At 40.2% G+C, this 26,784-nt stretch overlaps 1 protein-coding gene across 7 annotated transcripts in view; it reads left to right on the top strand.

Moving 5' to 3' along the window:
• KIAA0895 (KIAA0895 ortholog) overlaps positions 1 to 26,784 on the top strand; it is a 66,444-nt gene that overhangs the window by 8,115 nt on the left and 31,545 nt on the right. For 2 of the 7 annotated variants that reach the window (XM_033193588.1, XM_033193587.1), the window contains exons 1-2: positions 15,733 to 16,330; positions 25,649 to 26,343. In XM_033193588.1, the coding sequence (XP_033049479.1) occupies positions 16,306 to 16,330; positions 25,649 to 26,343 (720 nt within the window). In that variant the 5' untranslated portion in view covers positions 15,733 to 16,305. The other 5 variants (XM_033193592.1, XM_033193589.1, XM_033193590.1 and 2 more) reach the window with 4 other exon arrangements.

Below are 26,784 nucleotides of genomic sequence, written 5' to 3'. Positions count from 1 at the left end.
AGCTCACTGCAACCTCTGCCTCCCAGATTCAAGTGAGTCTCCTGCCTCAGATTCCCAAGTAGCTGGGATTACAGGTGCCCACCACCATGCCTAATTTTTTGTATTTTAGTAGAGATGGGGTTTCACCATATTGGCCAGGCTGGCCTCAAACTCCTGACCTCAGGTGATGCAAGCTGCCTTGGCCTCCCAAAGTGATGGAATTACAGGCATGAGCCACCTCACCCAGCCTCTTTCCTATACTCTGACCTTACCATTCCTCAAACCTTCCAACTGTACTGACCTTCTCCTCCCTTCTCATCCACCCACATGTATGACCATACATGGACTCCAATCAACACTTGGAAATGCTCCAGCTCCAAGATTTCAAACCCCAAACCTGGTCTCCTGATTCTAATCTTGCCTCCTTATCTCTTCTTCAGTGCTGCTCACTCCTCCTAAACCTGCAAGTCCCCTCCCCTCTCCCTTCCAGTCCTAACGTTCAGTTCATTCTCCTTTTTCACCTTTGGGCCCAGATTGAAAATATTATAGCTTGGGCTTTATAGCTATGCCCAGGTGTTAACCTTGATCTCCTACCATAACCTTTTCTAAGAGGTCACATGCCTCATAAGTAGCTCAATCTATTTTGAAAAGGGGGCCAAGAGAAAAGGGAGTTTAAAACAAAACCAAAAAAAACCAAACCAAAACAAAACAAAACCACTAGGCTGGCCAACATGGTGAAACCCCGTCTCTACTAAAAATACAAAAAATTAGGTGGGTGCAGTGGCACGCACCTGTAATCCCAGCTACTCAGGAGGCTGAGGCAGGAGAATCACTTGAACCTGGGAGGTGGAGGTTGCGGTGAGCCGAGACTGTGGCACTGCACTCCAGCCTGGGCTACAGAGCGAGACTTTTTCTCAAAACAAAACCTTAGAGCTGTCAGGGAATTTATAGACCACCTAATCCAGCTCCTTAAAATAGTAGGTGAGGAAATAAGACTGTGAATAGTCTAAGATTTCCAGAGCCTGCCATCAGCCTTTCCTGGGTCTCTTCCCAAACAGTGCCCATCCTCCTTTAAGCCTCACTTGCTCCTTCCCAGCCAGACCTCAAGAGAAACTATTTTAATACCATTCTCCTTGGTCTCTTGTCCTTCTTGTGGCACTTAACTTGCTAATCTCTAACCTTGTTTGTTCTGTTTTCCTGGCTTGCTCAACATTGCCAGAAAAAGACAAGAAATTGAGCCAATTCCATTTCAAATTTATCCCACTGGACCATTAATGTTGCTCAGAATCCATTTGAATCATTTGAATCAGAATCCATTTGAATCCCTATCACAGTCTCGATCACATTTCCCATCCTACCCCTTTCCTCTCTGCAAATGACCTTAACACCCACTTTGCTTAGTGTTCAATGCCAAGGAAAGCACTCAGAGATCGGAACCCAATCACTTGCTGTTCATTCCTGAACAAACCCTGCTATTTGCCACCTCTATGGCATGCTCATCCTACTTCTACTACCAAAATGTCCTGCCCATCACCTTTGAATTTCTAAATACAAATCCAGCTGAATAGTATATCTTACAAGATTTCTTACCTAGTCCAAAGTGAGGTCATCTTCCACCTTAGTACTCAATTTGCACCACTTTATTTTGCCATTATTTCAGACTTACAGAAAAGTTGTGAAAGGTTTATGTGTACACACACGAGAGAGAGAGAGAGAGAGAGCAAAAATGAAACAAAGATTCCTGGATTCCAGGAATCATCCAGATTCCCAATATAGTAACATGTTACTACATTGGCTTTATAACCTCTTCTCTCTCTCTCTCTCTCTCTGTCTCTCTCTCTCTCTCTCTCTGTGTGTGTGTGTGTGTGTGCGTGTGTGTGTGTGTGTGTATACACTTACCATTGTGTTACAATTACCTCCAGTATTCAGTATAGTAACATACTGTACAGGTTTGTAGTCTAGGAGCAATAGGCTACACCATCTAGGTTTATGTAAGTACATTCCACGATGTTCCCACAATGCCAAAATCACCTAGTGATACATTTTTTTCAGAACATATCCCTATCAGTAAGTGACACATGACTATACATATACACATATACTTATATACATTTACATATATACATACATACTCTGAAGTGTTTAGGGGGAAAAGGATATCATGTCTAAAAGCTACTCTTAAAACAACTCAGAAAAAAAGTCATACATATGTATATAGGTATATATATACACACACACACAGACACACACATGCATAGTTATAGTTACATAGTCATATATGTTTCTCTCTGTGTAGACATAGATAGAAAGAAAGATAAAACCTTGTGGGTTCTTCTTCCTCTGCCCCATAACCAAATGACTGAGAACTCTAAATTCTTCCCGGAATGCTCTTACCTGCTTGCGTACACTCTCCAGGTGATCTCATCAGCCCCACTGACTTAAAATTTCCATCCATGTAGTGGGGTTCATTCCGATATGACCGAATAGGAACAGCTCTGGTCTGCAGCTCCCAGCATGATTGACACAGAAGACGGATGATTTCTGCATTTCTAACTGAGGTACCTGGTTCATCTCATTGGGACTGATTGGACAGTGGGTACAGCCCACGGAGGGTGAGCCAAAGCACAGCGGGGCATCACCTCACCCAGGAATTGCAAGGGGGCGGGGGATTTCCCTTTCCTAGCAAAGGGCAGCCATGACAGTATGTATCAGGAAAATCGGGACACTGCCACCCAACTACTGAGCTTTTCCAATGGTCTTAGCAGATGGCACACCAGGAGATTATATCCCACGTCTGGCTCAACGGGTCCCATGCCCACGGACCCTTGCTCACTGCTAGCGCAGCAGTCTGAGATCAAACTGCCAGGCGGTAGCCTGGCTAGGGAACAGACCTCTGCCATTGCTGAGGCTTGAGTAGGTAAACAAAGCAGCCAGGAAGCTTGAACTGGGTGGAGCCCACCTCAGCTCAACGAGGCCTGCCTGCCTCTGTATCCTTCATCTCTGGGGGCAGGCCATAGCTGAACAAAAGGCAGCAGAAACTTCTGAAGACTTAAACATCCCCGTCTGACAGCTCTGAAGAGAGCAGTGGTTCTCCCAGCATGGTGTTTGAGCTCTGAGACTGGACAGACTGCCTTCTCAACTGGGTCCCTGACGCCCGTGTAGCCTAACTGGGAGACACGTCCCAGTAGGGGCCGACTGACACCTCATACAGCCGGGTGCCCCTCTGAGACAAAGCTTCCAGAGGAAGGGTCAGGAGCAATATTTGCTGTTCTGCAATATTTGCTGTTCTGCAGCCTCAGCTGGTGATACCCAGACAAACAGGGTCTGGAGTGGACCTCCAGCAAACTCCAACAGACCTGCAGCTGAGGGACCTGACTGTTAGAAGGAAAGCTAACAAACAGAAAGGAATAGCATCAACATCAACAAAAAGGACATCCACACCAAAACCCCATGTGTAGGTCACCATGATCAAAGACTAAAGGTAGATAAAACCACAAAGATGGGGAGAAACCAGAGCAGAAAAGCTGAAAATTCTAAAAACTAGAGAGCCTCTTCTCCTCCAAAGGATTGCAGCTCCTTGCCAGCAACGGAACAAAGCTGGACAGAGAATGACTTTGATGAGCTGACAGAAGTAGGCTTCAGAAGGTCGGTAATAACAAACTTCTCCGAGCTAAAGGAGGATGTTCAAACCCATTGCAAGGAAGCTAAAACCCTTGAAAAAAGATTAGATGAATGGCTAACTAGAATAAACAGTGCAGAGAAGACCTTAAATGACCTGATGGAGCTGAAAACCATGGCACAAGAACTACATGATGCATGCACAAGCTTCAATAGCTGATTCAATCAAGTGGAAGAAAGGGTATCAGTGATTGAAGATCAAATGAATGAAATGAAGCGAGAAGAGAAGTTTAGAGAAAAAAGACTAAAAAGAAATGAACAAATCCTCCAAGAAATATGGGACTATGTGAAAAGACCATATCTATGTTTGATTGGTGTACCTGAAAGTGATGGGGAGAATGGAACCAAGCTGGAAAACACTCTCCAGGATATTATCCAGGAGAACTTCCCCAACCTAGCAAGGCAGGCCAACATTCAAATTCAGGAAAAACAGAGAACACCACAAAGATATTCCTTGAGAAGAACAACCCCAAGACACATAATTGTCAGATTCACCAAGGTCGAAATGAAGGAAAAAATGTTAAGGGCAGCCAGAGCAAAAGGTCGGGTTACCCACAAAGGGAAGCCCATCAGAATAACAGCAGATCTCTTGGCAGAAACTCTACAAGCCAGAAGAGAGTGGTGGTCAATATTCAACATTCTTAAAAGAATTTTCAACCCAGAATTTCATATTTAGCCAAACTAAGCTTCATAAGTGAAGGAGAAATAAAATCCTTTATAGACAAACAAATGCTGAGAAATTTTGTCACCACCAAGCCTGCCTTACAAGAGCTCTTGAAGGAAGCACTAAACATGGAAAGGAACAACTGGTACCACTGCAAAAACATGCCAAATTGTAAAGACCACTGATGCTAGGAAGAAACTGCATCAACTAATGGGCAAAATAACCAGCTAACATCATAATGACAGGATCAAATTCACACATAACAATATTAGCCTTAAATGTAAATGGGCTAAATGTCCCAATTAAAAGACACAGACTGGCAAATTTGATACAGAGTCAAGCCCCACCCATGTGCTGTATTCAGGAGACCCATCTCACAAGCAGAGACAAACATAGGCTCAAAATAAAGGAATGGAAGAAGATCTACCAAGCAAATGGAAAGCAAAAAAAAAAAAAAAAAAAAAAGCAGGGGTTGCAATCCTAGTCTCTGATAAAACAGACTTTAAACCAACAAAGATCAAAATAGACAAAGAAGGCCATTACATAATGGTAAAGTGATCAATTCAACAAGAAGAGCTAACTATCCTAAACATATATGCACCCGATACAGGACCACCCAGATTCATAAAGCAAGTCCTTAGAGACCTACAAAGAGACTTAGACTCCCGCACAATAATAATGGGAGACTTTAACACCCCACTGTCAATATTAGACAGATCAACGAGACAGAAGGTTAACAAGGATATCCAGGACTTGAACTCTGCTCTGCACCAAACAGACCTAATAGACATTTATAGAACTCTCCACCCCAAATCAACAGAATATACATTCTTCTCAGCACCACATTGCACTTATTCCAAAACTGACCACATAGTTGGAAGTAAAGCACTCCTCAGCAAATGTACAAGAACAGAAATCACAACAAACTGTCTCTCAGACCACACTGCAATCAAATTAGAACTCAGGATTAAGAAACTCAATCAAAACCACTCAACTACATGGAAACTGAACAACCTGCTCCTGAATGACTCCTGGCCAAATAAGGAAATGAAGGCAGAAATAAAGATGTTCTTTGAAATCAATGAGAACAAAGACACAATGTACCACAATCTCTGGGACACATTTAAAGCAGTGTGTAGAGGGAAATTTATAGCACTAAATGCCCACAAGAGAAAGCAGGAAAGATCTAAAATTGACACCCTAACATCACAATTAAAAGAACTAGAGAAGCAAGAGCAAACACATTCAAAAGCTAGCAGAAAGCAAGAAATAACTACGATCAGAGCAGAACTGAAAGAGATAGAGACACAAAAAACCTTCAAAACATCAATGAATCCAGAAGCTGGTTTTTTGAAAAGATCAACAAAATTGATAAACCGTGAGCAAGAGTAACAAAGAAAAGAGAGAAGAATCAAATAGATGAAATAAAAAATGATAAAGGGGATATCACCACCGATCCCACAGAAATACAAACTACCATCAGAGAATACTATAAACACCTCTACACAAATAAACTAGAAAATCTAGAAGAAATGGATAAATTCCTGGACACATACACCCTCCCAAGACTAAACCAGGAAGAAGTTGAACCCCTGAATAGACCAATAACAGGCTCTGAAATTGAGGCAATAATTAATAGCCTACCAACCAAAAAAAGTCCAGGACCAGATGGATTCACAGCCAAATTCTACCAGGGTACAAAGAGGAGCTGGTACCATTCCTTCTGACACTATTCCAATCAATAGAAAAAGAGGGAATCCTCCTGAACTCATTTTATGAGGCCAGCATCATCCTGATACCAAAGCCTGGCAGAGATACAACCAAAAAAGAGAATTTTAGACCAATATCCCTGATGAACATTGATGCAAAAATCCTCAATAAAATAGTGGCAAACCAGATCCAGCAGCACATCAAAAAACTTACCCACCAAGATCAAGTTGGCTTCCTCCCTGGGATGCGAGGCTGGTTCAACATATTCAAATCAATAAACATAATCCATCACATAAACAGAACCAATGACAAAAACCACATGATTATCTCAATAGATGCAGAAAAGGCCTTCAACACATGAAAAAATGCTCATCATCACTGATCATCAGAGAAATGCAAATCAAAACCACAATGAGATAGCATCTCACACCAGTTAGAATGGGGATCATTAAAAAGTCAGGAAACAACAGGTGCTGGAGAGGATGTGGAGAAATAGGAATGCTTTTACACTGTTGATGGGAGTGTAAACTAGTTCAACCATTGTGGAAGACAGTGTGGCGATTCCTCAAGGATCTAGAACTAGAAATACCATTTGACCCAGCCATCCCATTACTGGGTATATATACCCAAAGGATTATAAATCATGCTACTATAAAGACACATGCACACATATGTTTATTGTGGCACTATTCACAATAGCAAAGACTTGGATTAAGAAAATGTGGCACATATACACCACGGAATACTATGCAGCCATGAAAAAGGATGAGTTCATATTCGTTGTAGGGACATGGATGAAGCTAGAAACTATCATTCTGAGCAAACTATCCCAAGGACAGAAAACCAAAGACCACATGTTCTCACTCATAGGTGGGAACTGAACAATGAGAACACTTTGACACAGGGCAGGGAACGTCACACACTGGGGTGGGGGGGCAGGGGGAGGGATAGCATTAGGAGAAATACCAAATGTAAATGACGAGTTAATGGGTGCAGCAAACCAGCATGGTACATGTATACCTATGTAACAAACCTGCATGTTGTGCACATGTACCCTAGAACTTAAAGTATAATAAAAAAAAAAAAATTAAAGAAAAAAGAAAGAAGTCTTAGGGGTTTTTGAATCTTGTTCTTACAACTTAAAAAAGTTCAAGATATTTAATATATGCAGGAATTACATATTGGATTTCAAAGACTTCAATTGTGAGATTCAGTTAAAAGTGCATTTTTCTAGTGTATTTATCTAAATAATTATTTGTTATATCTTTTATGTTATATCTCATATAATCGTCTAAAATTTTGTTTACTATTTCATGAAATAAAAACCTCAAAAAAAACAAAAAAAAAACAAGAAAAAAGAAAACCCTGGAAAGTGGCTCTAATACAATATTTTTCAATTAGAATTAATTTTTCAAAATGGAAATGTTATTTTTATTATAAAATTAGTATATGTTTATTGTTAAAAATAAGTACAAAAATCTCTAAAAGAAAAAGGGAACAATTACCAGCAGTTCCACATTCCAGAGCTCATCACTGTTAGCATTTAGGTATACAAATAGCCAAACACTTTTCCTATCAATACAATTAATTTTTAAATTTGACCATTATGCAATGTACACATGCACTGAAACATCATACTGTACCCCATAAACATGTGCAATTATTATGTCCATTAAAAACAAGATAAAAACCATTTACAAAAAAAAATATTCCATCCATGTAGTAATGGCTCCTAAATTTATTTCTCTAGCCTGGTCTCTTCCTTGAGATCTGAACTCTGAAATCCAACTGCCTATTTGAAATCTTGGCTTAGAGGGCTGGGCACAGCAGCTCACACCTACAATCCCAGTACTTAGGGAGGCCAAGATGGAAGGATTGCTTGAGCAGAGGAGTTTGAGACCAGCCTGGGCAACAAAGTGAGACCCCGTATCTAAAAAATACCAAAAAATTAGCAGGATGTCCTTGACATGCCTGTGGTCCCAGCTACACAGGAAGCTGAGGCAGGAGGTTGAGCCATGTTTGAGCCACTGCCCTCCAACCTGGGTGACAGAGCAAGACCCTCTCCCAAAAAGAGATCTCAGCTTAGATATCAACTGGCGTATTAAACATGACATATCCAAAATAGAATTTCCCCACTAAACCTGTTCTCCTGTCTTTTCCATTTCAACTATCCACTCAGTTGTTCAAGCCAAAATCCTAGGAGTCATGTTTAATTCCTCCTTCCACTCTTCCTACTCCATTCACACACTAGCCTGCTGATCAACTCTGCCTCTAGAACATATCCTGAGTCTTCTACTCCTCTTCCTCTCCACACCTCCCTTTCCACTCAGAGCCATCACCACTCTCTCACTTGGCCCACTGCAAGAGGGTCTTATTTGGTTTCCCTGCTTCTACTCTCAACTTGGTCTCCCTGCTTCTACTCTCAACTTCTTATTCATTGTCCTCAGAGATGCCAAGGCAAGCTTTTATAAACATAAATCATATCATGTCACTGCACTGTTTAAAATCCTCCAGTGGGCCAGGTGCAGTAGCTCATGCCTATAATCCCACCACTTTGGGAGGGCAAGGCAGGAGGATCACTTGAGTCCAGGAGTTCGAAACCAGCCTGGGCAACATAGTGAGACCTTGTCTCTACAAAGAAAAAAAAAATTAGCCATGCGTGGTGGGTCATGCCTGTAGTCGCAGCTACTCAGGAGTCTGAGGTGGGAGCAATCACTTCAGCCAAGGAGGTGGAGGCTGCAGTGAGCCATGATCTCACCACTATACTCAGCCTGGGTGACAGAGTGAGACCATGTCTCAAAAAAATATATATACATAAAATAAAATGGCCAGGCACGGTGACTCATGTTTGTAATCCCAGCACTTTGGGAGACTGAGGCGGGCAGATCACGAGGTCAAGAGATCAAGACCATCCTGGCTAACACGGTAAAACCCTGTCTCTACTAAAAAATACAAAAAATTAGCTGGGCATTGTGGCAGGCACCTGTAGTCCCAGCTACTCGGGAGGCTGAGGCAGGAGAATCACTTGAACCCGAGAGGCAGAAGTTGCAGTGAGCTGAGATCGTGCCCCTGCACTCTAGCCTGGGCAACAGAGTGAGACTCCATCTCAGAAAAGAGAAAAAAAATATCCTCCAGTCGCTTCTGATTGCACTTGGAATAATACTGAAATTAGGCTAGGTGTGGTAGCTCACACCTGTAATACTGGCACTTTGGGAGGTAGACGTGGGAGGACTGCTTGAGGCCAAGAGTCCCAGACTAGTCTAGGCAACATAGTGAGACCCCCATCTCTACAAAAAATTTTTTAAAAATAAAGAATAAAGTCAAAACTCCCTTCCCTGGCCCCTGCCTACCTCTCTTCTCCTACCCGCTTTCCCCCAGCTCACTAGACTTCAATCATACTGACCTTCATGTGGGGCCAGGATCATGCCAAATCATTCTTATCTCAGGGCTTTTGGCTTTGCAATTCCCTTTGCCTAGATCGCTTGTCCCCTAAAAATTCCGACTCTTATTCTTCAAGCGGCTGACATTTGTTCTTCAAGTCTTAGCTCAAAGGTACTTTCTCAGAGGCCTTTCCTGATCACTCCAAGTTACCTACCATCTAGCATACTTTCCTGATTTGCCATGCTTCGTAGCACCTATCTGTATCTGAAATTATATCTTTTGTTCAATTGGTTGTTGTCTTTTTTCTCCCAGTATAAGTTCTATGAGAACTGGTACTCTGATTTACTTACCCTAGCATCCCTGTCATATATGCTAAAGGACTGATTGATGCATGTACATAATTTTTATTGCTTTTTTTTTTGAGATGAAGTCTTGCTCTGTTGCCCAGGCTGGAGTGCAGTGGCACCATCTTGGCTCACTGCAACCTCCACTCCTGGGATTCAAGTGATCCTCCTGCCTCAGCCTCCTGAGCAGCTGGGACTACAGGCATGCACCACTACACCCGGCTAATTTTTGAATTTTTAGTACAGACAGGGTTTCATCATGTTGGCCAGGATGGTCTTGAACTCCTGACCTCAGGTGATCTGCCCGCCTTGGCCGCCCACAGTGTTGGGATTACAGGCGTGAGCCACCAGGCCCAGCCATCATTTTTACATATGTATATACATACCATGAGTAAGTTCTTTGAAGGTAGGTTTCATATCTTTTTCATCATCTTTTTACCTTGTATATAATAGGAACTTAAATATCTGGAAGGAGTTAAGTTAATGCACATCTTGGTTTCTCCAAAATATAATTAAAAGCAGTATCTTTTTGGCTGATTAAAAAATATCCTTCCTCCCTTAATCATTTCCAACAAACATCAAAAACACCATTTACACACATATAAAATCACAGTGTTCCCCAGGGTTTTTGTGCTGTTCTGTTTTCATTGAGGTGAAAAGGCAGAGGCGTTTCACAAAGCATTCTTTTATTTGGCTTCCACTTAATGCTTTTCATTCTCCTGAATATAGACATGCTGCAAAACATTCCATTCTCTTGATATAGACATCCTGAAAGCATTCAAACTGTGCTGACTTTTTTTTTTTTTATTGAGGCAGAGTCTCACTCCGTCGCCCAGGCTGGAGTGCAGTGGTGCGATCTCCGCTCACTGTAAGCTCCGCCTCCTGGGTTCATGCCATTCTCCTCCCTCAGCCTCCCGAATAGCTGGAACTACAGGCGCCCGCCAACACGCCCGGCTAATTTTTTTGTGTTTTTAGTAGAGACGGAGTTTCACCGTGTTAGCCAGGATGGTCTTGATCTCCTGACCTCGTGATCCACCCGTCTCGGCCTCCCAAATGAAATTTTTTTAAAAGCCAAGGAAAAACCAATTCTACCAACTATTTCCTAGATTTCTTTTTTTTTTTCTCCTCTTTTACGAATTGAGAAACATTGTTTACAGTTTGCCCTAAGGCTTCTGGTACTGCTTATCAGCGTCTGAGGTATTGCAGCTAGAGTTGCTCTATTCTTTTATAATGGTAGGCTGCAGAAGCTTCCCTCCCCATTTTTTAAGTTTCTCATCTGAAACTTACAAGTAAGTAAATATAGTGTGCTAATTCATTTTTTGTTAATAAGATAAAAACCTCTTTTTAATAAACTTTTTTTCAGTTGCAAGCATGATATGCTCTCAAAAAACTGAACTTCTGCTATAGAAAGTGAAGTATTACAGGCCGGGTGTGGTGGCTGACACCTGTAATCCCAGCACTTTGAGAGGCTACAGAGGGAGGATTGCTTGAGGCCAGGAATTTGAGACCAGCCTGGGCAACAAAGCAAGATCCCATTTCTACAAAAAGTGCCTGTGGTCCCAGCTACTTGGGAGGCCGGGGTGGGAGGATCGCTTGAGCTGAGGAGTTATGATTGCACCACTGCGCTCCAGCCTGGGTGACAGAGTGAGACCCTATCTCTGAGAAAAACAAGTGAAATAATATACTTTTCTTCCAGTAGCAACACTTTCTGGCAGCCTTGTCCAGACCCCATCTCTCTCTTCCTCTTTCTTGGTCTTTACTAGCCTTTATGCCCTATCAAGGTAAACGATCAAACCTCTCCTGAATCTTTAACAAGCAGGATGTTGATCTCGTTTTCTAAAAAGAAAATGATCTTCTCTTATTACACACAGATGGTTTAACTTACCTTTTTTTACTTTTTTTATACCAAAACTCCATCAACTAACTTATGAATAGTAAATAAACATTTGTCAACATCTGTTCTACTATGTAAAAAGAATATACAGATAAACATGAGTAGTTAATTAAACATGCACTGATGAAGTAAAAAAAAATAGTTATTGACTGGGCATGGTGGCTCACATCTGTAATCCTAGCATTTTGGGAGGCCAAGGCAATCAGATTGCTTTAGTCCAGGAGTTCAAAACCAGCCTGGCAACATGGCAAAACCCCATCTCTACAAAAAAATATAAAAATTTCGCCTGGCCTGGTGGCACATGCCTGTTGTCTCAGCTACTCGGGAGGCTGAGGCTTAGGTAAGATTATGGCATGAACCATGATCATGCCATTGCACTCCAACCTGGGTGACAGAGTGAGCCCTTGTCCCAAAACAAAAAATGAAATAAAATAAATAAGTTCTTTACCTATAACATAACAATCCTGCCACACATAAAATAATATTTCTATCAAAACATCTATTTTTCTATTATTTTAAATCTAAAATTAAATGGAAATCATCCTTACAGATATTCATTAATCAAAATGATCCACAATACAATGCTTCTAGAATACATAAAGATGACAATAAAAGGAAAGTGAGTATATCTCAGTAAGACAACTGCAGTGGCATTTTTGGTTATTATTGAAAAATTTAAGTTTAATAAAACTTTAAAAAGGGTGAAGGGCATCCTTAAAGGTAAACATAAATTATTAAAATCAGTTTTAATGGCCAGGGACAGTGACTCATGCCTATGATCCTAGCACTTTGTGAGGCTGAGGCGGGCAGATCACCTGAGGTCAGGAGTTTGAGACCAGCCTGGCCAACATGGTGAAACCCTGTCTCTACTAAAAATACAAAATTAGTTGGGCATGGTGGCACACGCCTGTAATCCCAGCTGCTCGGGAGGCTGAGGCAGGAGAATCACTTGAACCCAGGAGGCAGAGTTTGCAGTGAGCCGGGATCACGCCACTGCACTCTAGCCTGAGTAAAAAAAAGAGCGAAACTCTGTCTCAAAAGAAAAAATAAATAAATAAAAATAAAAACAAAAGCAGTTTTAATAAATTCCTAACTTGATCTTGAAATTAGTGCCCTAAAAATGGAGCAGTAACATAATTAAGTCAATCATCTTGTCTCAATATTAATGGTTAATGTAGAAACAGGTATAAAGGAAAATTTCTCAGAAAGATGAGATTGTTCATTGTTCTTGTGGATATGTAAAAACAATGCTAACTCAAAAGCAGCCAACTGGACAGCTGCAGATGCTGAACCCAGTGGAAACACTAAGTAGGCATAGCATGAATCAGTAATTAACAAAGCAGATGCAGAAAGCTTGATGAGGGTGAATAATTGCATAGATGGGAATAGTAAAAGGAGCTGGTAACAGTACAAGTTTTATAAGAAATTGGATAAACTCTTTGTATTCATGAATTTGTTAGCAAGAGTGCTTCAGTAATACACAGATAATATATTTTTTAAATGTTTTGATTATATTGATAAATACCTTTATATGGTACTTATCACTAAAGAAATTTAAAAATGGTCCACAGGAAAATATTGGTAGGGTGAACATAAAAATAATTATAAAAGTAAAGAATGAAATAATATTTCAGGTAGGCTAACTACAGAGGCATCAAATTTGTTTATTTTTGGAATTCTTAATTTTAATGACATGTTGACATTAGAATGCACATCATTTTCTAATTTTTATATGTATGTATGCATGTACATATATATACACACATGCATGTATTTTATAGAAAATCTTCCCTACTAGTCAGGACTTGCCTTGAGGATAAGTATCATGTTTTGTTATGTACTCCACAAACACCAGGCCCAGTGTCTTCTATATCAATAAATACCTGTGGAATCAGGAAGATAATCTATATCTTGGTTACTTAAAATATAATGAAAATAGGCAATATGATTAAACATACTTTAGTAAAAGCATTCAGAGTAAACTGCACAGACACTGAACATATGACTTGGTAACATCTTTTAGGAGGCTTTCTTTTTTGAGAAATAGCTCTTAAACTACAGTGACAGACTTTTTCGAGAAATAGTTCTTAAACTGCTCTTAAACTGTAGTTTAAAAACTAGAAATTTGTAGAGGTATAGATGCATTTATAGCAAACTTGGAAAACAGCTCTCAGAATTCTGGGTATATAAGGAAGCCAACAGCATGGTTCATTTAGAGCCTTTTTCCTTAGGACATATGTTGCAAGAATTACTACTCTTACAAGTGCAGCAGATTCATTGCTCATTACTATAGCAAGTGTTTTAACCCAAAGCAGATTTGTTCTTCATCTATTGGTCCATTTGATATAATTCCATATTATTTTAGTTATCATTGTAAATGCACACACTTTCTATTGTCTACTTATTCATTAATTCACAAATATTTACTGAGGACCTGCTACGTGCCAGTCACTCTTCTTGGTGCAGGGATATAGCAGTGAACAAACAAAAATCACTGCACTTGTGGAAATTTTATTCTAGGGATGGATACAGACAATAGTCATGATAAATCAATAAAATATGTAATAAATTAGACAATGTTAAGTGCTAAGTAAAAAAATAAAGCAGAGAAGGCCTATAGGAAATATGAAGAAGTAGAATTTTAAATAGAGTGGCCAGGGAAGGGCTCACGCAGAAGTGACATTTGGGTTAAGTCCCGAGGAAGCAAGGGAGCTAGTCCTGCAGATATCTGAGGGTAGAACATTCCATGCGGGGAGGATTCCAAGTTGCAAAGGCCTTGAGGTGAAATAGTGCCTGGAATTGAGGAATATCAAGGAGGCCAGTGTGTCCATGGGGGAGGAAGTAGTTGGAGATGAGATCAAAGAGGTGACAGGAGGCTAGGTCATAAAGGACTTCACAGGAAAGGAAGCCACTGAAGGTTTTGAACAGAGTGACATGATCTGATTTTTTCACAGGTTCACTCTGGCCACTGAGTTTTTAGAACAGTGTGAAAGAGGGTAGGGTGGGAATACAGAGACGGTCTAGAAGACTGCCATAATCCAGACAAGAGGTGGTGGTGGCTTGAACCAGTGTGGTAGCAAGTGGCTAGACTCCAGATGTATTTGGAAGATAGTATTCACAGGATTCGAAGACAGAATATGAAGTGAGGTTATCCAGTATTTGTGATATAGTTACATTTCCACTATTCTCTCCTAAGTGATGAAAAAGACACAATTTCTCACAAGTTGTCTGACATTTTCAGAGTTTGACAGTCCTGATATTCAACTTTCTTTTGTTCCCAAGTTTGGAAACACACCCCATTATTTCCATGTCTTACCTCAGCCTTGAGGATGAAGACGAGATGTAACTGTCTGAAGACTGACAGTTGCCAGCACTATCTCACCAGCTCTTCCTAGACTGTAAGCTCCACTAGGCTTATTTCATTCCCCTTGATGTCCTCAAAGCCTGACTCAGAACCTTGCACACGTTAGGGTCTCAAAAAATGTTTGTTGAATGGTTTAGTCTACATTTCCCATTCCCACTGGTTTTTTTTTTTTTTAGTTTCACCGTGTCACCCAGGCTGGAGTGGTGCAGTGGCGCGATCATGGCCCACTGCATGCTCACCTCCCGGACTCAGGCAGTCCTCCCGCCTTGGCCTCCCGAGTAGCTGGGGCTACAGAAGTGTGCCACCACGATTTGTTAATTTTTTGTGTTTTTAGTAGAGATGAGTTTTCGCCATGTGGCCCAGGCTGGTCTCCAACTCCCGGCCTCAAACGATCCACCCGCCTTGGCTTCCCAAAGTGCGAGGATTACAGACATAAGCCACCGCGGCCTGCCTCCCAGTTACTGTAAAAGATTAAATTTTCACACTTGCTAATGTGAAAATGAATAATAAACTGAAAATAACATTAAGCCCTTATCAATTGCAGAATCACAAGCTACAATGTGAATTTCAGTATTAATAGTATGCTGGGGTACTGTCAAGTGGTCATTGAGCCTCTTGCACTTTTCACTCTTACTAGCTCAACCTGAAGGTGTTTTACCTTCCCCGCACCTCCTAAGCGGAAGGACGGGGAGACCGGCTTTGCTATTTGCAGCTAGGGCCGAGTGTCACAGCGCACCATGGAGTTCAGTCCCCTTTAAACGGGTACAAACGTCTCTGAAAGATCAGTCATCATGCGTTATCCGACTAGCGGGAGACCTCAGCCGCTCGCGGGCACAGCCACAAGCCCTGGAGACACTGGCCCGCGCTAGGCACGCCGGGAGTTGTAGTTCCTCCCACTCTCTCTCGCTGCCCGCCGGCCTGCGTCGCACGAGCGCCCCCAGCGGCGCAGGCTCCGGGAAGCGCAGCGCGCGCGGACCCCGGGGGCAGTTTCCTAGCAACCGGCGCAGCGGCTACGTCACGGTGGCAGGTTCTAATCGCTGCCGGGCACCGTAGGGCCGCCGTGTGTATCTTCCAGCATCTGCGGGCTGGTGAAAACGCTGTTCACAGTCAGTGTCCGTACGTCTTCGTCCGCCATTACCCTCCTTATCCTGCTCCAGGTAGCGGAAAGCCGCCTCCCGCCGCGCACCCTCCACTGAGGCCCGGGTCAGAGGCTAGAGGCCGCCCGGCCCGCCCCGGCGCGGCCCTTTCCCCTGAGCCCGCGGAGCCTGCCGCCCCGGGCCTCGGGGGAACGATGCTGGAGTCCATTCGCGTGACGGGTGAGTGCAGGGAAGGGCTGGCCGCGGCGGGGGTGCGGGGCGGACCAGGGTCCCGCCGCCCGGGGTCCAGGTAATGGTAGCCACCGGCTGGGCGCGCCGCTCGGGACTCCACCCTGCGTCCCGACCCCTGCGGGGCGCTCAGGAGGCGCTCGCGAAAAACCTACGGAGGGAAGAGAGAAATCGGCCCCTTTTCCTTTCGTCACTTGTTATCAGTAAGTACATGCTGTGGAATCTCGTGAAAAATATTATAATAATAGACCGGTTGCTGGTCCTACAAAGGTACAATCCAAAGATTGTTAAATCCTATTTCAAAACACGCTAGGTGTGTGCTTAAGCTTCATAATTTTCTAGAATATTCAGAAAAAATAAGCTAAGTGAAAGAACACATCTGTATTTCAGTATTTATACTGTGTATATTTGTGTGTGTATGCTTTTATTCTTAAACAGTGAGAACATTTTGAGTTGATATTATAATAGGCCATTTTACAGTACAGATTATACCAAGTGTAAAACATGGGTCTTTAAACAGACCCCAGGTCAGAAAGTCTGAAAGTTTACCTGCATTTTTTTAAATTCAGTTCAATCTCTGGGAGCACAGAACTTGACTCTTACTATTTGTAAATCCAATGCGTGTTAGCCGTTAAAAAAAAAACCTTACGTAATCTTAGAGTAATTTTCTAGGCCATTTTCCCAGCATTTGATTCTGTACGCAAACATTTTTGCAAGGCAGGGTTTTGACAGTTCAGAATTATGACGAAGAACAACGGAGTAAAGGGAAATACCTACTCCTCAAACTAGTGCCAAGATAAGGCCGGAATTTTAAATTTTAAAACAATGCAGTACCTAATAGACTATTTTTCTGTGAGCACTCTAACAGAAAAACCAAACCCCTTGCCAGTGAAAACATGATTTTAATTTTATACTGTTTTATTTCATGTTCAATGTTACACGGAGTTGATTTGTGCAGTCATGACATTGCTGCGATGTATCATTTACGTTAACAGGAAGCATAGTCACAGGATCTAAGATTGAAAAGGCAACTTTAATTGGCGTTAGAGTTTTTAAAAATGTGATTTCATGTAGATGCTTCTTTCATCCTAAAACACAATTAAAATGTCAAAAGTTACTGAAAAGTACCATACCTCCTAAATATGGAGCAAGGTTTCTCAACCTCAGCACCATTAACTTTGTTGTTGTTTTTGAAACGGAGTTTGGCTCTGTCACCCAGGCTGGAGTGCAATGGCGCTGTCTCTGCTCACTGCAAGCTCCACCTCCCGGGTTCAAGCGATTCTCCTGCCTCGACTTCCCGAGTAACTGGGATTACAGACGTACGCCACCAGACCCGGCGAATTTTTGTAGTTTTAGTCGAGACAGGGAGGGGTTCACCATGTTGGCCAGGCTTGTCGGAACTCCTGACCTCAGGTAATCCTCCCACCTCGGCCTCCCAAAGTGCTGGGATTACAGGCATGAGCCACTGTGCCCAGCCTAACACTGTTAACTTTGGACAAGATAATTCTTCCTTGTGGGATGCTGTTCTCTGCCCCGACCCCATAATTGTGACAACTAAAAATCACAATTGGGCAGGGGGGTGGGGGAGGGCAACATCTTCTTCTCCATAGAATCAGTGCCTTGAAGAAAAATGTAGATTTCTGTCACAGTGCACATTATTTGATTGAGGAATCACATAGATGAAAATTATTTTCCCAAACCGTAACAATCATTGTAGAGATACAAATAAAATAATATTAGTATTAGAAAGCAGATACTCTGATCATTTAGTCATGCAGAGTGATCTTTTGATATGTCAACATGTTGAGTTAGAAGTTTCAGAAGAGATACTTTAGAAAGTAGTAGACCCACTCCTCTTGTCTCATTTCCCTTCCTATAATTTAGTGGTGGTGCATTTATCAATCCAACCCTGTATGTTTGCAAACCCTGAGGTAAATAATTTGGCAGTTAATTTCTGTAGTACAATGAAGTTCAAATAGCCATTTGAGACCATTCAAGCCTCTAATTTACAATTCCTTTAAAAATAACTGGGTCATTTTTCAGACTACTTTCTCTCTTACATAGTACTTAACTAGTTGAAATAATTCTAGAGCCCGGTGCCCAGCATTTCACTGCAATATCAGAAAAACCCAATTTGGACAGCCAGAACCTTCATGTAGAGAGTTAAGCTGAAAACATGCCCTCCTCTCCCCTGGTCATTCCCTCACGATTCATTGACATCTAAGATGGCCATGTTCTTCTTTCTGGTTAGCAGAACTTGATTGTGGTAAGAGTACTGATGGAAATGTGTTCATTTTTTTTTCAGCTCTAAAAGTTGTTACAAATATAGAACAGACTCATTATTTTATATTTCAGGAATAAAGCAATTACTTGTTTCTGAAATCACTTCCTATATAATATCTTCCCCACTTCTGACTTATTAGTATATGCTATCTATGCTGTTTAAAAATGGAATCAAATCAGAAAAGGTTTTTTTTGACTTCTCATGGCCTTTTAAAGAGGAAGGTTCTCAGGCTGGGTGCAGTGGCTCACACTTGTAATCCCTGCACTTTGTGAGGCAGAGAGCAGATGGATTACCTGAGCTCAGGAGTTCGAGACCAACCCGGGCAACACAGCAAAACCCCATCTCTACAGAAAATTTTAAAATTAGCCGGGCATGGTGGCCTGCGCCTGTAGTCCCAGCTACTGGAGGCAGGAGTATCACTTGAGCGCCCAGGCATCAGAGGTTGCAGTGAGCCAGAATTGCCACTGCACTCCAGCCTTGGTCACAGATTGAGACCCTGTCACAAAAAAAAAAAAAAAAAAAAAAAAAAAGAAGATTCTACTTTAGCTTCTGGGATTAAAAAAAAAGAGGGTTTATGATACTAAAGCCACTAAAATCTTGATTCTAAAATATAGATTAATTACCTTAACATGAAATTTGCCTTGGAATTCAAATTTAATGATTCAAAATATTTCCCTATGTACATTTTTCCATGTGGTGTTTCTATAGGAGCGGAATATAATATTTAATGTGATACTAATAATAGTTAACAAAGGCTGCTTACTTATAGTCCAGCACTGTTCTCAGCACTTCACACATATTTTAAAATCCTTACAACAGTACTACGAAGTATGTGTTATTATTATCATCCCATTTTGCAGATAAGGAAACTATAGCACAAAGAAGTTATGTAACTTGGTCAGGGTTATAGCTATTAATAAACAGAGCCAAGATTCATACCAGACAGCTCCATTTCAAAGCCCGTGTTGTCAACTACTAGGAAAATCAGCTCACTATTATAGTGACTGTACACTGATTTGAGCCACAAAACCCAACCTCAAGATTTCATTTAATATCTGTGTCACATTATCTGATGGTTTGCTCAAGTGTTGGTTTTTAGGTTTTTAATCACAGGCAAGTATGTAATAATTTTTACCTGGGAAAATCATATTTCACTTGAATATAAATTTGTTGTTTTCAAAATAGAAGACATCTAGTTCATTAATTAACAAAATGCTGTGAGAAACCACATAAGATTATGTTCATTTATGATTTCCTATTGGCTTTATTTTGTATGTGATGTAAGAAGTGATTAATGAGTCATTCCAGAAATGAAGTGTCTTTATATCAAAGATGAATGTTTAAAAATACTGGAAACGAAAGTCTTAAGGCCAGCGTTAGGCCATACAGGATGAATATACCTAGGCACATAGCTCCTATTTGTTCTACAGTGGCAGGTACCTACCATTAAAACTTGTCTTCAACATCACTGATTGTTTCATTTTTCTTTTGCCTTCCTGGGATTATTTTTTCCTCAACCGTCGGGCAACTAAGTCTTTTACCCTTTCTTTCCTCTCAAATATTCTCTTCCTTTGTCTACTTCTCTGGCTACCCTTTCATAAGCATTACAGTGAATGAGCAAAACCAAACACAGATGTATGTTGTAAAAAAGCTTATTTCATTGTTGAGGAAGTCTGTCATACAACAAATATAAACCTGCAACCATGATGAAGGACTTCGAAGAAGAGATACAAGGTGTTATGAGGGTCTAAAATGAAAAAGTTAAGGAAGGCTTCCTGACCAAGTGCTATTTGAACTGAAAGATGAGTGGGTATTAATCTAACAAAAAGAGGGATAGAAGGGCCCAGCAGACACAGAGAGCAGCATGTGAAGAAGTATGCTCGGAGAGGGCATGGTAAGGATGAGATACGGTCAAAGTGAGAGAAGGCTGAAGTGGAGAAATTGAGGAACACAGCGTGAGGTGAGGCTGCAGAGGCAGAAGGATCTGACCAAGAGTGATCTCATAGACCACAGTTAGGAGTTTTGTCCATCCCAAGGGAAAGCCATGTTTGTTTCTGGCACATTCAGTGTTGTTTTAGATGATGTATAATGCTCACTCTTACCACAACCATCACCATCAAGGTTATCTAGACTACTCTGTATATTTCTAACTGTAAAAACAACAAACATACAAGTTTCTGACCCCAAAACAACAGTGTCCCATTATAAGTTACTAATAGAGCAACACTGAATTGCTGTTACCTGGGGCTGTGAAATTTTTAGGAATCCTAAAGTACCGTCAAGTTTCTGAATTTCTGAATGACATTAGCAGTGTTTTTCTTCTCATTTTCTTAAAGTTGATAAGCTACATTGGTTGCTATTGAATTTAGAGATACTATAGTTAATAGATTATCTGTTATAGTGTGGACAAATTGAGCAATAAATATATTTTTAAGGATACTGATTTTATACATCCTAAAAAAAATTAAAGTGTAACTTAAAGTTTACAAGTCTTAAATGTGCAGCCCAATGACTTTGTACATACATAACCATTGCCCAGAACAGATAAATATTTCCAGCACCTAGCAGGTTTCCTGGTATCTCCTCTTATATTATGCTTCATCCCTCAAAGGTAACTGCTATTCTGACATCTAATACCATAAATTAGTTTTGCTGTTTTGGACTACATATAAACAGAATTATACACTATATAATCTTTTGATGTGGCTTCATTTGCTCAACATTGTCTGAGATACATCCATATTGTTGCTTACAACGTCAGTTTTCCTTTCATTGCCGTATAGTCTTCTGTTGTATGAGCCTACCACAATTTATCCTTTCTACTGTTGATACTGTTTGAGGTGTTTTTGTTTGTTTGTTTGTTTGTTTGTTTGTTTTTTAGAGTTGGGGTTTTGCTATGTTCTCTAGGCTGGACTCAAACATCTGGGTTCCAGTAATCTTCCAGCCTCAGCTTCCTAAATAGCTGGGATTACAGGCATGTGCCACTGTGCCTGGCTTCTTTTGAGTTTTAAGTGATGCAATTCTTGATAAAATTAAAGTTTACCTTGTTTGGGGATTATTTTGTTTTGTTTTGGCCTTTCTTTTGTTTGTAATCAAGTAACCTATTGTTTTGTGGTATAAAATTATCCCAGATTCTCAGGTTTCGTAAGTATTAGTGAACCACAGGAAATTTCCATTTTGTAGGTCAACACTGGTTGAATAGTATTTGCCACCGGGCTTTGTTTCTGGTGATCTTCCTTTTCAGCCAGAGACCTCTTGATTCCTATGAAACCTCACCTACTCACAGTTGTGAAACACTGCATTTAGAGAGCAGTGTCTCCCTTTTGCCCCATTCTTTTAGATGAGGAACGGGCGGTAACGATGGACTTAATGATTAGGCTAATATTACAGAGAGGTCATTGAAAGAGCTGGGAATGGATGTCAGGAATCTTGGTATCCTTTTCTCCTGTTCTAGATACATACTAAGCTTTCACTGTGTTGATCTACTTGTGAATAGACTGTCAATTTTAATGTACAAATATTATTTACCCTTTTTTCTTCAGTATGGGTTATCAGGTTGGGGTGGATAATTTTCTTCTATCAACAAATTATTTTCATTCTCTCCAATATTACAGTGAAACAGATTGCTTGTAGCTTAAGTTTTACATTATATAATGAGTACCTTTAATGTGAGAAAGTATGCTTTTTAATTACCTTATTACTTTTCTGGGAAAACACGAGCTACACTTCCTCCAAATAAGTCTGTTTATGCTTTAAAAATGTTTTAATTCAGGAAAAAGGATTCAGAGAATAGGATGTTCTTTAATAAATTGTGTCAAATGTTATCAGCCTCTTAGCGTTCTTAACCATGTTCAGGTCTTTTTTTCACAAAAGTAAGCAATAGTATTTAAAATTACAAAAAAATATCTTAGGTACTATGATGCTTTTTAATGCAACCGAAATACAATTACTGTGACTCTGAGAAATTAATTTATATCCATCTTGTATGAGTTGCGTGAAGGACCATGTGCCCCACTTTTATGAATTTCATGGGCTATCCAGCATTTAACAGGATTGGCATTTGTAAAATAAATAGACCATTAACACTCCCAAACTTTATTCAGCAGCAGATGGAGCTTCAAAAGGACTCGTGCTAAGCTTTTCAGGAGATAATTAGCAAGTGAACTGAAATGCTGTAATTCCTGGGGAGAGAGGTTCTGTCAGGCATATACTGTCATCCCGCTGCCATACTTCACTCCTCCTGGAGTATTTTGACAGGTGGTTTAGGATGGGTTTTTTTTAGTATCTGGAAATGTATAGGCTGTTTCAGTTGGCACGAAATTGTGAATTTGGAGGTCACTGATGCTTTATGACCACAGAACTCGGCAAGTCCAGTTCTTTGGTCATAAAGCTACTAGGTCTTAGAAGACAAAGAGCATTTTTACATTGAATATTCATTTTAAAAAAATCAGTACAACATATATGTAGTGAATCATCAAAACAGAAATTCTTCAGAGTAGTCTTATTTATTGATTTTAATTTGATGTAACTCCGTCCCTTTTTATTATGAAGATCAATTGAGAAAACAACCTGATTTCCTCCCTTTACCTTTCCGGCTACGGCTAGTCCTTACTCTACTTCCTAGGCTTATGCTTATTTGAATTCTTTTACATTTCCCCTTTTCGTGTCTATTTCGGTTTTTTTTCATTATCACCCCTTGTCTCCTAAGCTTGTGGTGTCGTTTTAGGGAAACCAACATTATTCCTGGGCATTTGGGCTACAGCCTGTGTCCTGGTTTTCCTTAGCCTGTTTGCCTGGCCTGCCCAGTTTTGACTGTTAGTTGATGACACACAAATCTATGAAACTCCTGAGAAACTGGGAGCTACCAGCCTATGATTAATGTTTTGTTTATTTGTCCAGTTAATTTTGTCTTGTTGAGTCTTTAACATTTATTGAACAGCTTCTTTGTACAACCTGTCTTCAACATGACCCTATGTGATCTAGCTCCTACCTTTAAACTTACACATATAATAGACATTTAGCCCCTGCAAGCTTTAAAGATACCTTTGTTATCTTTTAGACGTCAGAATTCAGATTTCACATGCTGGCCTAGAAAATGTAAGTAAAAGGACTTTTAAATACCTTACATATTTGGATTACTATCTACTTTAGTATTGTCTCTTTACCCTAGACTCTATGACTCCTGGGTTTTAAAAACGAACATTTAGATCAGAGTTTCTCTACTTTGATACTATTGACATTTTGAAATGAATATTTCTTTGTTGTAGGAGATTGTCCTATGCAGTGAAGGATGGTTAGCAGCATCCCTGGCCTTTACCTGCTAGATGCCAGTAGCCTCTCCCCAGTTGTGACAACCAGAATGTCTCTAGACATTGCCAAATGTTCCCTGGAGGGTAAAATCGCCTTCTGTTAGGAACCACTGGTTTAGGGTCTTTCCTGTTATATTTTCATGTCTGCAGTAATCTCATATTTGAATGGTCTCAGAACTACAAGTACATATTTATTCAGAATGGTTGCAGAATTGCATGTTTAGGGTCATTTATTTATTCATTTGTTTATTCAGTGAACATTTATTGACGGGAGTTGAGCTGGAGTCTTGTTCAGATGAGATGTATTTAAGATAAACTTCATCAGTTTAGAATTGAGTCTGAAAACCCTTAAGGGTCTACTTGAAATCTCCTCATCCGTTTCTCTTCACATTGCTTCCTTCCTCATCTAAACTGTAGGTTATTGTTTGAGTCTTTTGTTTTTCATGTTTAATTATATACTACATTGTATTATTGTTGAAATCTTCATAGGAATGCCTTGTCTTCAGAGCCAGATTAGAAGCTGGTTATTGGTAAGAACAATGTGTTTATACAGTTGGTTATCAGAGCCATGTGCTGAATTAGTAGTATTCTACGTATTTGTTGAATGAAAGAATGCAGATCAACACAGTTTTAAAGTAGTGAATGCTCAACAGTATATCCAGTGATTCTTACCTGTTGAAAGCACTTGCGAGTTCTAAAAACAAAGCTACCCTCTCCTTCATTTGCCATTTGATATATTAATACCTTTGTAATAGTTATTAAAATTTGCTTTTCTAACTTGCCAAGAAAAAAAGCCTTGTTTTTCTTTAACCTTAACATATAGCTTAGAATTATGAAGAAAATCAACCAGTTATTCGTACTAAGTGACATTACTAAAACATGCTTGAAGATGCCATCTGTTTAATCTTAACAATGGTTTTTGAGTAAATAAGGCTTTATTCTTCTTCTTTTACTGATAGCTACCTTTTATATGTTTCCAAATTTCAAGATTGTATTACCTTTGAAAGTGCCTTGGATTTTACTTTATTACTGAAAATACTATTTTAAAATATATGCTTTCTATGAAATCCACATTCTGTTTTTTTTTTTTTTTTTTTCTTTGAGATAAGGTCTCACTCTGTCACCCAAGCTGGAGTGCAGTGGCACAATCTCAGCTCACAACAACCTCTGCCTCCCGAGTTCAGGCAATTCTCATGTCTCATGCCTCAGCCTCCTTAGTAGCTGGGATTACAGGGGCACACCACTATACCTGGCTAATTTTTGTATTTTTTGGTAGAGACAGGGTTTCACCATGTTGGCCAGGCTGGTCTCCAGCTCCTGCTCAAGTGATCTGCCTGCCTTGACCTCCCAAAATGCTGAGATTACAGGCGTGAGCCACTGTGCCCAGCCAAAATCTACATTCTTTTGTAGAATCAAGTATTTAGATTATTTATGTATATTATCTCACATATTAGACTTTGATCATCTAAATGGTTTGAAGCTGAGGATTTTTATAGATAATTTAACTTATATATACTCATAGAGAAGAGAAATGACAGTATCTAGCATGACCAAAGTTTAGTAATATATCCTTTTAATATTTAAAATGTTTTTTTCTAATGATTATTGCAAAATTACGAAGTTTAAAGAATCTTCAGAATACCTTTCCTAATAAACAGTTTGCTTCATCTAGTATCTTTGTTATTTCTTTTGTTTTCATTTTGTTTATTAACACAGAAAAGCTTCACTGGCCTGAGCAAGAACTTGCTAAGAAGTCTATTCTAAATGCAGAAGATTCATTGATCATTGACAGCAAAAGAAGCATTTCACATTTATCCTCGGGAGTGCTAAAAGACATTTTCACAACTGGAACCAGTAGTTACAATGTCCTCCTACAGAGCAAGGAGGAAAAAAAGTATCACTCACAAAAACAGTCTTCCTCCACCTACTCCAAAAGATGTAGAAAACCCAGCAAATCTCCTAACACTTCTCGTAGCAAAGATCCTCGCAGGATGAAAGCCCTGGTGCCTGTGACAAGCAGTGGTACTTGGTACTGCCTGGAAAGGCGGCCTGCTGTTTTTGTCACTAGTTCAGTATCGAGTCCTGTAAAGTTTACACATGATATCTCTGTTACAGGGAACGGCATAGTACTGCCACCTAAACCCAAAAGCAAGGTCAAGTGGTGCCATTTCTCCACTCTTCCAAAGCCAAAGCCACAGTCTCAGCTGTCTAGAAGCTTTGAAAAGGGAGATGACTTTTCTGGGAAGAAATTTTGTATATTGACTGCTATAAAACCCACCAACTTAGAGAAAGAAAAACTGAGATTCTTCAAATCTGACTATACCTACAATCCTCAGTTTGAGTATGCCAATCCTGCTCTGCCAAGCGCATTAGCTAAGCACAGCCACGCATCTGACCGATTTCTTAAGCAGGTAAAATGCCGTTTCAATAGCGGTAGTTCATTTATATGTACTAAAACAATTATCTGTGATCTTATAAGCAAAAACAAAGACATTTAAAAATACTCAAATTATTTCTATGTTATGGTTAATTCCCACTCAGGATATGTAAATATGTGACAAGATGAGTATCACCTGTATATAAACTACATTGCTCTCATCAAAATTTATAATCTGTTATATAGACTGTCTGTGACAGAAAGCAATTATATTAGGAAAACAGCTTCAGATTCTGGTTCTAAGCTTTCATGTGGGAGTTACAAACTTGTGGCCAATTTAGCCACCTACAGACAAGTGTTGGGTAGCCCACACTACATTTTTGTTTTCTAATTGATTTATTTTTTGTTTTTTTGTTTTTTTTTTGAGACAGATTCTCGCTCCATGCCCAGGCTGGAGTATAGTGGCGCAATCTTG

The sequence above is a fragment of the Trachypithecus francoisi genome, unplaced genomic scaffold (genome assembly GCF_009764315.1).
Source record: "Trachypithecus francoisi isolate TF-2019V2 unplaced genomic scaffold, Tfra_2.0 Lachesis_group4, whole genome shotgun sequence".
NCBI lineage: Eukaryota > Metazoa > Chordata > Mammalia > Primates > Cercopithecidae > Trachypithecus > Trachypithecus francoisi.
The sequence above is the reverse complement of the archived record's forward strand: the minus strand, read 5'-3'. Positions and strand labels throughout refer to the sequence as shown.